The following is an 11684-nucleotide window of genomic DNA, read 5'->3' as shown; positions in this document are numbered from 1 at the left end:
ATCAGTCGTGTCAGACAGCAAGCAATGCCCAAGGGACAGACCCTGCACTCCAGCAGCTCAAAACTTGCACTTTGAAGCCAGGTGGATACCCCACAGGCCAGGCAACAAGAAGCATCGCTCAGAAACCAGCAATAGGGCAAAGTTCACTGCGTGGGTCCGCAGACCCTCACCTCTACCTACCCTGGCTAGTGGCAGAAGACACAATTCTCCCCCATACTCTCAACACTGTTCAGGGAGCAGGAGGGCAGAGGATAGCTCAAAGACCCAGGATTCTCATCCGAGAGAGACTACATGGGACCGAAAGGGGCTGTTTCAGCGACTGGTTCAGGCCAGGCTTTCCTTCAGAATAACTCTGTTCAGTGAGTGGGGCTAAACCAGGTGAGTTTGGACAAAACAAATAAATTGTATTTTCTCTGCTTAAAAAAAAAAAAAAAAAAAAAAAAAGGAAGGATGGCAATCCTTTCCTTTCTACAATAGCTCATCTTAAAAAGAATCATGGGCCTGACCTGTGGTGGCACAGTGGATAAAGCATCGACCTGGAAATGCTGAGGTCGCTGGTTTGAAACCCTGGGCTTGCCTGGTCAAGGCACATATGGGAGTTGATGCTTCCAGCTCCTCCCCCCCTTTCTCTTTCTCTCTCTCTCTCTCCCCCCCTCTCTCTCCTCTTTAAAATGAATAAATAAAATTAAAAAAAAAAAAAAAAAAAAAAAAAAAAAAAAAAAAAAAAAAAGAATCATGGGCCTGACCTGTGGTGGCGCAGTGGATAAAGCATCGACCTGGAAATGCTGAGGTCGCTGGTTCAAAACCCTGGGCTTGCCTGGTCAAGGCACATATGGGAGCTGATGCTTCCAGCTCCTCCCCCCCTTCTCTCTCTCTGTCTCTCCTCTCTCTCTCTCTCTGTCTCTCCTTCTCCTCTCTAAAATGAATAAATAAAGATTTAAAGAGAATCATAAAGCTCAGGAAACATTGAGCTATAATTCTTATAACCTTTTATTTTATTATTTATTTTTTAAAAAGATTTTATTTGTTCATTTTAGACAGTAGGGGGAGAGAGAGAGAGAGAAAGACAGAGAGAGAGAGAGAGAGGAGAGAGAGAGAGAGAGAGAGAAAGGGGGGAGGAACAGGAAACATCAACTCCCATATGTGCCTTGACCAGGCAAGCCTGGGGTTTTGAACCAGTGACCTCAGCGTTCCAGGTTGACACTTTATCCACTGCGCCACCATAGGTCAGGCCTTATAACCTTTTAGTAATTCCAGAAACTGAGTATCTGTTAATTGGAGAGTCAGATGTGACACTGGACTGCATGCTTTTGATTTGTTTGCTTGCAGGATAAGTCTTGTGATTTGTGTTTAATTTCTTCCTGCTGTTGATCTTTACATCAAAGAGTGGGAGCTCTGCTTGCAAATAAATTATTTCTAAGCATTTTAATTGGACCTTTCAAGGGTTTTCAGGAAGTTGGTTGGAGGCCAAAAACTGGTCTTAGGCACTGTCCAAAGGGGCCCCTGCAGGCGCCGCCCTGGAGAGGGGCCGGCACAGGACCCCAAACACCTGCGCGGCCCTCACCCTGGGTCTGGGGACGGGGAGATCTCCGCCCTGGCCCTGGGGGCCGAGAGCCATATGTCTGCTCTAGGTCCTTATCCTTGACTCCCGTAGTCTGAAGAGGAAAACAGATAATTAAAAAGTTCAAAAGATAGGATGAGGGAAGGAGTAGAGTGAGAGACAGGCAGTAAACCCGGCAGCGGCATTCATGTCTGAACTCTCTCACTGTGCCACCACAGGCCAGGCTTGTTTGAACTTTCTCAGACACTGCACTTCAAGGAAGACAGTACAGAGTGTAAGGTAAGTCCTGCTGCCCTTCGAGCCCACCGAGCTCACCGGACAAGCCCCTGGGAGTAGAACGGGCCCTCAGTGCTCCTAGTCTTCAGCGGGCCCCTTTTCTGCTTAGAAGTGATCTTTTCCTCAAGTCTGTCTTTGCACCATTTATTCCTGTCTCTTGAAACAACAGAAGCTAAACCCAGGTGATTTAAAACCCACAGTGCAGCTCTGGGAGTGACAGATGTCTCCCAGCCCTATCTGTCCAAACCAACTTTTGTTTCAAACATCCAACTCAGATTCCACATTGAATTTTGTTGGCCAGTCAGTGCTTTTCCTCTGGATAAGGCAGTAATGGAGACTGGTTCCTTCGCTGGCGGCGACGGGGAGCTCCCTGGTGCGCGCACACTCATTGCGCCTCCCAGAAATGTGTTAAAACTTCTGTTGGGTCAGGAGCCATGTTCCAGCAGCCTCAGATCTAAAACACTCAGCTTCTTTCTCCTCCTCTCTTCTAAGGAAAACAAAAGAAAAATCTCATCTCTCAGAGCACACTCTCAAACAGAATTCCTTTCAGGTTTAGCACAAAGTGCAAAGCAAAGTGTTTTTCCGGTTTTACACTATTCAGCAGTATAAACACGCCTCAGGAAAGGCCCCCAGTGACCACAAACAACTCGTTAGCAGGACTGTCCACAGCCCTCACTGGCCTAAGACTCCAGAGAGTCTCAGTTAAGAGACAGGGAAAATACTCAGCTGAGCAGGACAAAGAATGTGGCTAAAGATATCACGTGCTCAAACATCATTCAAGGTAGATAAATTCAACTACAAAAAGGAAATTTTTTTTAGCATGGCTGAAGAGCAAATAAAAAACATAAGTGACACAGAGTGGGGAAAACATTTCCAACACCACAGATAAAGGGCTGATCCCCTAATTAATGGAGCTCATAGCAGTGAAGAAAAAGTTTTTAAAAGGACATTGAAGAGCTACGCACACGAGTCCCTTACAGATAAAACAAACACGGAATGAAGATTTTGCTTAGCTGACTAATGAGGAAACAAGTAAGATGTTACAAGTGGTTCAAAGCAGGGGCCCAAGAACACGACATATATAGAAAACACGGGATTCTGAAACGAATTGACAGAAAGATGTGAAACAGCTTTGTCCTGCTCAGAGCAATAACCATTTGTGTTCATGGAACAAAAGTATTCAGTGCTATCAGTTTTCTACAGTGTAAAAAACTGTAGAGTAGCCTGACCTGTGGTGGCGCAGTGGATAAAGCATCGACCTGGAACGCTGAGGTCGCTGGTTCGAAACCCTGGGCTTGCCTGAAGGCACATATGGGAGTTGATGCTTCTAGCTCCTCCCCCCTTCTCTCTCTCTCTCTCTCTGTCTCTCTCTCTCCCTCTCTCTCTCCTCTCTAAAAAATGAATAAATAAAAAAAAAACAAACAAAAAAAAAACTGTAAGTAGCTCCAAGACAATAAAAGGCAGAAAGAACCTGGACGGGACAAAGAAGAATACAAATGGTTTTCTAAAATATTTTTTAATACTCAAGCTTGCTCAAAATAAGAGAAATGCAAATTGAAACCAATACTTTCTGTTGGTAAAGTGTTGCTGTTGAAAGTGAAAAATTTAAGTGAAACCACCCTGGCAGTGTCTGTCCAAATCACAGCTACCTGTACCCATGCGGGACGCACAGACCCGGGGCCAGAAGTCATCCATCAGAAATACTTGCCCGCTTAAGAAATGAACTCTTCTTTGTGATAACAAAAGTTGGTTGTTTACAATAGCAAAAGACTGGGAGAGGTTCAGTGTCCACTGACAGCACCCAGACCTGGGAGATCGTGCTGCTTTAAAAAAACACAGATCTGCCTGACCAGGTGGTGGCGCAGTGGATAGAGCGTCGGACTGGGATGTGGAAGGACCCAGGTTCGAGACCCCGAGGTCGCCAGCTTGAGCGCAGGCTCATCTGGCTTGAGCAAAGAGCTCACCAGCTTGGACCCAAGGTCACTGGCTCCAGCAGGGGGTTACTAGGTCTGCTGAAGGCCCATGGTCAAGGCACATGTGAGAAAGCAATCAATAAACAACTAAGAAGTCGCAACGCGCAACGAGAAACTGATGATTGATGCTTCTCATCTCTCTCCGTTCCTGTCTGTCTGTCCCTGTCTATCTCTGCCTCTGTAAAAAACAAAAACAAAACAAAACAAAAAAACACAGATCTAAGACAACTTGAAAGAAAGCAAGGTCCTGAGCAGAGTATTAGAATGGATGGTAGGACAGATTTATGAGCAGCTTGTATTCATGTAAAGAAATCCAGTAAAGATAGCCAGAAACGAGTATAAATTGTTAGCTGTCATGAGCCCAGGGGAACCAGAGACAGGGTCAAGATGGAACACAGCTGCACAATAAATACCTTTTTATTTCCATATTTGAACCATGTGATTGGATTACTGATTCAAAACATTGCTTTTTTCTCTCTCAGAAATGGTGATTTGGGTTTTCCCAGTGGGGCAGGCAGGTAACATGTACTTTCTTTCCTCTTTTCTGAGCCACCCCTAACAGCAGTCTCCACACGTTACACGTAACTAACGTGCTGGGCCATTTCTTGCTTTCTAGTTTTACTTCCTTAACTAAGCTGTTGTCCTAAAGAATTTTGTGCCTCCAGGCACTTTCCCTGTGCCCAGCTGTTTTAAGCACAGGCATCCTTCACTGCTCTGAGACTGACTTGTCCTCATGGGAACATAGGAACTGTCACGCCCACGGCTGGGCGGGGGTGAGGATTTACACCACAGAGAGCTGGGGATGGGGGAGAAGGACCTTGGTGCAGAAAATTATCCCAACTCACCCTTTTACATGATTAAACAAAATATTTCACACGGTAACACCTGAACATTGATGTGAACTTTAAACAGACCAAACAGGTGGTTTAAATTTTTCAGGTTACAAAGGATCAGAGGGTCTCGTTCAACAGCTTCTCCTCCAGCGTCTCTCCACGGCCTTCCCTGACTGCAGGAACCAGAGCGGGCAGCACACTCTCACCTCTTTTCGACCTGAGAACCTGGAAATGACCGTCCAGGTCTGGGTTATGCTGAGCCTCCGATGCACCCTCAGCAGCAGGGAGCTGCTCTGGACGATGAGGACATTTGTCCTTGAGAATTCAAGCTTGTTTGCACTCGTCAGGGACTCCACTGGCCAGGAACTTGGGGTTCTGTCTTGGAGCCTTGATGCTACCCACCCACAGGGGACACCAGAGTCCTCAGCAGAGAAGCTGTCCTCTGACCGACTGTCAGGGCGGGTCTGAGGAAGAGCAACACGGATGTGGGTCAGTGACTCACCAGTGACCACTCAGCAAGATGAGGGGGTGCATCAGCCCCTTGCAAACGCGTCCCAAGGGAAAGTGGGTACGGGTGCAGCTCCGGCTCACCTGTCTGGCATCGCATGCTCCTTCTTGGTCTTCAGCTGCACAGCTGCCCCTCGCAGCCAGGGCGAGGCCCAGGGCAGTCAGCCGGGATCTGTGAAGTGCTGTTCCGACGACATCCTCCTGAGGGTTAGCTACAGTAGAGGTGCCAGGACCCGTCAGTCTAGGCAGCAACCCACCCTGTGTGGCTTATCACCCCCCCCCCCCACACACACACACTCTGTCCTCGCCTGCTCTCCTGACACGCAGTGGGGGATACACTGGACAGACTCCACTCTTTGTTCACTAACCACGTTAGTTATTTCTAATCCCGTCCCTCTTTCTCCTTGCCATCTCATCCTCTTTCTGGTATTTCAGTCGTTTGTCAAATGGCAGGGATATTTGGGCCCCAACAAGGGTTATTAGAATACCTCTGCCCTGGCCAGTTGGCTCAGGGGGTAGAACACTAGCCCAGCTTATAGACATTCCAGGTTCGATTCCTGGTCAGAGCACACAGGAAAAATGACCATCTATTTCTCATCCCCCCCCCCTGCTTTCCCCCTTCTTCCCCTCCCACAGCTAGTGGCTCGATTGATTCAAGCACAACCCCAGGCACTGAGGATAGCTCTGTTGGAGCACATCAGCCTCAGGCACTAAAAATAGCTCAGTACTTGATCACTGGCCTCAGATGGGGCTGCCATTCGGTGCACATGTGGGAGTTTGCCTCACTAGCTCTCCTCCTCTTACCTAAAAAAACAAACAAACAAAAACCTCTGGCAATAGGTCCAAGTAGCTATCAGGATGCACTGGCATCTTCTTCCCAGGAACTCTTATTGTCTAGTCATTCTATCATCTTTGTCTCTGGAGGGCTTTGAGCCCTCTGGTCTCAATGGCCCTCGGTACCACTTACCTGTGAGAAGATTCTCCATTCAGCAGGTGTTTATTGAATACCTTCTCTGTGCCAGGTGCCCTGGTGGGCACACAGAGAAAACATACCCTGTTCTTCAGGGAAGCTAAGGGGCGAAGAGATTATTAAGACGTGTCAGGGCCCTGGCCGGTTGGCTCAGTGGTAGAGCGTCGGCCTGGCGTGCGGAAGTCCCGGGTTCGATTCCCGGCCAGGGCACACAGGAGAAGCGCCCATCTGCTTCTCCACCCCTCCCCCTCCCCTTCCTCTCTGTCTCTCTCTTCCCCTCCCGCAGCTGAGGCTCCATTGGAGCAAAGATGGCCTGGGCGCTGGGGATGGCTCCTTGGCCTCTGCCCCAGGCGCTGGAGTGGCTCTGGTCGAGACAGAGTGACGCCCCGGAGGGGTAGAGCATCGCCCCCTGGTGGGCAGAGCGTCGCCCCCTGGTGGGCGTGCCGGGTGGATCCCGGTCGGGCGCATGCGGGAGTCTGTCTCTCTCCGTTTCCAGCTTCAGAAAAATACACACACACAAAAAAAAAGACGTGTCAGTGCAAGCTCAGGAAATAAAGCAGTTCACTGAGATGTCGAGGAGGATTATTAAGACTTTGAATGATAATCGACCAGCCAACCAAACTACTATTGTGTCCCAAAAACTCAGCACTGTGCTGGAGGATGAAGAACATGGTATCGCATAAGAGAAGTCTACACTCGTACCCAGGAGCACGCACACTGTCCAAGAAAGGTCTATGCAGAGCCAGCTCTCTTGGTTACTTTGTATTTGACCCGTCACTGTTAAGCCACCATCTGAGACACTTCTTTGCAATAGCCTGTGTAGTTTGACTCAGCCGGGCTGGTCTTCTGCCAGCCACCTGCTTCCATACACCCCAAGCACTGTCTCCCAACCGGTACAGACCTGTCTTCAACAAAAGCTGCGGGCTGGGGAAAGTGCAGTTCTCATACAAGGGACTTAGGTTAAGGCTGGTGATCTGGGTGCAGATGTGAGTTCTTCTGATTTTCACCTGTATAAAACTCACCTTCTATTACCTTTAGACTGAAGGTCAGTTAACTTGCTACTGCTTTCCAAAAGATAAGGCCACAAGAATTCTCATATCTTGGGCAAAAGATACAGCCTTTGCTTGTCAAATGAACAAAGATAATTTGGGTTGGAATCGTCAGCTAGCCCTACCTCCTGAAATGCAAAGGTTCCCTACAATGCAGCCGGAAGAAAGTGTCTGCACACAGGACTCATGCTTGCTCTCTGTCCCAAAAGTTAACCAATAATCTGTACACTTGCAGCAAAATGTGAACAAATATATTTAGATATATTTAAAAGAATTTAAAAAAACATTTCACAAAACATTTGTTGCCATAGGAATTCTTTTAGCCATAAATGCCCACATCAAAATTTAAACATTGTTCAAAGTAGGATTATCTGTACTAGGAAGTAATGCAACAAGTTATGTAAACAGAGTCAGATACATTTCCCATTTCCGGTAGGAGCCACTTCCTTCCTAGGATTGAGGCTGTCCCAGACAGATTCCAGGGGACCAATTAAGAAACCGCTATTTTCAGAGCAACAAAAATAAAAGCTTTTATTTGTTCATTTGAATATAAAACAGGCGTTATCACAGATGTACAAAGCTTACTGGTGGTTTAACATACGAGAAGGTTGCCGTCCTTTGCACATAAAAATTTTGTTTGAAACCGTGATTGGTTGAGTACATGAATTTCTCTAACCAGTCACCACACTCTATGAAATAACGCTGCTAACATTCAACTGATAAAAGGGACGGTTTCCCTGGGGTAAAGTGTCAAGCAGGGTTAAATATATGTAATAAACAAGCACCATGAGGAAGCCGCCCTGTCGGGTTAGGTCTGTGTTTCAGTGTTCATTGTGCACCCTCCTTTGTGCAAGTTGATCACACGGTTTTGTCTGACTTCAAAAGCACAAGGTCACAAGACAAACATTTGATACATTCCCATCTACAGTACAATTTCTAATGCAGAACGATCCTTCTTTATTGCTGAAAACGGTGGTACTTAAGTGTCTCCTTTACTTTTTCTTGCACAACAGAGCTTTGACCCCAGCCCCCCACCCTTTGGACGTCAGTTCTAACACCAGAGGTGTTTCACAGCCTCACCGCCTGCCCTGGGAAGCTGACATGGGGAAGGTGAGGGTCATGTTCGGAGTGATGACATCTGACTGGCTGTCTCCAACCTCAGCTGGACCTCACAAGTTAGCCTGCAGTTGTGTGACCTATTCATTGTCTTCCCTGAAACCTTAAATCCCCTTCCCTTAAACAAGGTGGGTGAGAGTAAGAAAATGTTTTTTTCTCTGTGTGACGGGGTTTTCCCTGTAGGAAGCAGAAGACTGTAGGAATGTGTATCTGAAGCATGTAGAGAAATATTCACACCCAGCAATGAAGTTAAACAATATTGTAAAAGCCAAATGATTTGTGGTGATGAAAGGATGCATACCACATGCAGACAAATTAAAAAAAATATGCCACTTAAATTTTTAAAAAACACTTAGCCTTGAATCTCAGAAGTCAAACAAAACTCTTTGAGCAAAGGGCTTACTGCTGGCACATACAGCAAAGGCAGATAAAGACATTGCCTACGATAAAATGAAAAAAATCTAAATTTTGCCCAGCAACAATCTTAGTCATGCACATCTAGCAATGAGAGCTGCCGCAGGGCCATCCTGGGGCGATTATCAAATAAGTCACGCCTGGGAAGCTGACCCTCCTCTTGGCTGGACACAGACGGGCCGATTCCATCAAGGAGTGTACAGACGAGCCCTGGAAATGAGAAGACCTGGGAGGCAGCAGCAAGAGACAGAAGGCGAAACGAGTGCTCCACAGGTGGCAACATGAAGGCAGCTGGGGGCTTCCTCACTCTGGCCCGTGGCGCTGTCCCAGGCAGCTGGTGCGGGTCCCTGGGGCTTTCCCTCACACGGCTGGGACTCCGAGAGCTGGCCGAAGTGACGATCTCCTTCCTATGTGAGTCCTTCCCTTCAAGCTGTTCTGAACACTTTGTCTACTCCACGCAGTGGCCATCTGAGGGGAATAAACGCTACTGGGGGCCAATGACCGCAGAATATCATTCCTTTTCATACCAAGGACCAAAAAAAGGTGACACTAACAAAAATGATGAAAAACATTGTGCAACAAATCCTTGCAGCTCAGAGAAGAGTGCTGTTGGCTGTCTGCCGCCCTGAGCACGTGCTGCCCACAGTCCAGGGCGCCCACCTCAAAGGGAAACAGAGGCACGGCTCACCTCACTCCTTCACCATCTTCGAGAAAACTTTCAGTGATTTCACTTGCTGGTCTCTGGTTCTAGAAGAAACGCTTAGACTGGGCTCCTGGCACTCTGACTGCTCCCATCGGCAAAGTGGATGTGAGCGCATCTCTCTTATCTACAGTACAGTGGAGGGGGCGCCATGCAAGTGACAGGTTCTGCATTTAAACTTTAAAATCTCCTTTGTTCCTTAGTGAATTTATATTTCTTATATATATATTTGCTGTGATACTATCCACGCAAGATAATACAACACTTTTTTATATTAGCAAACATTACAAGACTTTAATATTCTTGAATGTTTTTCTCTTTTATACTTCTAAAGAGATCAAAATAAATTAAACATTTTGTACATAATTACACCTGAAGAAGTTAACTTATTTTTCTTTTTAGTTTAGTACAAAGATATCTGCAAGATAATTGCTGAAATACACCTTATTTATAGTTTCTTCTCATTCTACACTAATGCCAAAGGCCCTTTGTTAGCCTTTGTTTCTTCAGCACATTTCTGACAAAGCTGCTAAAATCTAATTGGAAGGTGCTATTTGGAAGGTTTTCTCGTACCTCAACAGACTTTCCTAAAAGGATGAGATCTAGCAATGGCTTAAATTAGTAACAGGTCCATGTCATTAAGATTTCATGACACATTAAAACTGAGAAAACAATTCTTTGTCACACTACATAAATTGTTTAAAAGAACCCGTCTGGAGGGCAGAATAATTTTTAATTGCTATTTTGGCTTAACAAAATACCACATTTACGAAGAAAGCACTTATTATCCAACAACTGAAAGAAAAAAAAAAAGTTTTGAAATGGGCTTTCCAACAAACTGAAGGCAGTAATGCGAGGCCCTTCTGAGCAAACCTCGGAGATAATTCACACTTCCATTCCGCCATGCCAGTCGGGCTGCTATGGGGAGTCTGCTCTGCTCCTCCGCGGGAAACGGTCTGTTCCGGCGACGTCACCCTTGCATCTGCACACTTTAGTGACACTGAGAAAAACGTTTACATCTCTAAAAAAGTCTGCGGGAGCCAGAGACAAGATTACATGTTGTAGGCCACGTAGATGGGGTCCAGCTGGTCGGCCAAAAACCCATCCCGTAGGTGCATCCGCTGCTTCTCTCCCCGGGAGTTGATGGGGATGACGCCAATGTCCACCACGACCACCACCCCCACCACCAGGTAGTGCTCCTCCAGGACCACGTTGGTCACCAAGGGGACCAGGTCCAAGGCTTCTTGCTCTGACCCATCAAGCTCAACCACAACCACCAACAAATTTGTCCAGGTGAACACAGCGCTGGAAGAGAGAAAAAGGCATCAGTGTCCAGGAAGGTTTTTATTTAACAATCACATTTTCTTCTCAAGCAGTTCCATTTGGTTCTTTCTGAAATCTGCCTCAGCACTGATGGTCTCCAGCAGATGCCTCTCTGAGCCCATGTCCTTTAACTCATGAACTGGCTCACGACGCCTGGTGTTAGCCTTTCCTGCAGCCTGCTCTCAGGGTGGCTGCTCCATGTGCTCCGCCACCTCTGCGCCCTGCCGTCTGCCCCCAGAGGTTGCTGAAGGGTGCTGGGTAGAGCAGAAGATCCTCCCTCCACCTGCACACTATGACCCTAAGGGGGAGTCTCTGCCCTGCTGTTGACCTTGGGCCACAGGCAACTTGGACAGCGAGACGTTAGTAGAGGCTGGACGGCCCTGGAGCATCTGGACTGATGCTGACTTGCCTCGGCCACAGCAGAGAGGGTTGTCCAAGAGGACACAAACCACCAGCTGACTTGCAAGCCCAGCCAAGCCAAGGTCAGATAACCCAGTGGTCAACTGCAGTTATGGGGGCAAAAAAACTGATTACTGCTTACGTGACTGTAATGCAGCAAGAGCTAACCCATACGCAGGAGTAATTCCTTGACAACGTCAAAGATTCACCCAGAAGTGTTTTATTTGGGATCTTCCAAAGGGAGGGTCACCCAGAATATTTAGTCTAGCCAATTTGTGGAAGCCAAGTCTAATGATTTACACTTTAAGCCACATACCTTATATGGTTTAGGCCAGGGGTCCCCAAACTTTTTACACAGGGGGCCAGTTCACTGTCCCTCAGACCATTGGAGGGCTGGACTATAAAAAAAACTTATGAACAAATCCCTATGCACACTGCACATATCTTATTTTAAAGTAAAAAACCAAAACGGGAACAAATACAATATTTAAAATAAAGAACAAGTAAATTTAAATCAACAAACTGACCAGTATTTCAATGGGAACTATGGGTTTTGGCTTTTG

The 11684-nt window shown here is 46.9% G+C and overlaps 1 protein-coding gene across 4 annotated transcripts in view; it reads right to left on the bottom strand.

Annotated features, from left to right (window-relative positions):
• Nucleotides 1-7479: 7479 nt before the first annotated feature.
• The window catches only part of DIP2C (disco interacting protein 2 homolog C), a 463773-nt gene continuing 459568 nt past the window's right edge, over nucleotides 7480-11684 (bottom strand). For all 4 annotated transcript variants that reach the window (XM_066233339.1, XM_066233336.1, XM_066233337.1 and 1 more), the window contains one exon: nucleotides 7480-10704. In XM_066233339.1, coding sequence (XP_066089436.1) covers nucleotides 10452-10704 — 253 coding nt within the window. In that variant the 3' untranslated portion in view covers nucleotides 7480-10451. The remainder of the gene's footprint in view (nucleotides 10705-11684) is intronic.

This window comes from Saccopteryx bilineata, chromosome 5 (genome assembly GCF_036850765.1).
Source record: "Saccopteryx bilineata isolate mSacBil1 chromosome 5, mSacBil1_pri_phased_curated, whole genome shotgun sequence".
NCBI classification, from domain to species: Eukaryota; Metazoa; Chordata; class Mammalia; order Chiroptera; family Emballonuridae; genus Saccopteryx; species Saccopteryx bilineata.
The sequence above is the reverse complement of the archived record's forward strand: the minus strand, read 5'-3'. Positions and strand labels throughout refer to the sequence as shown.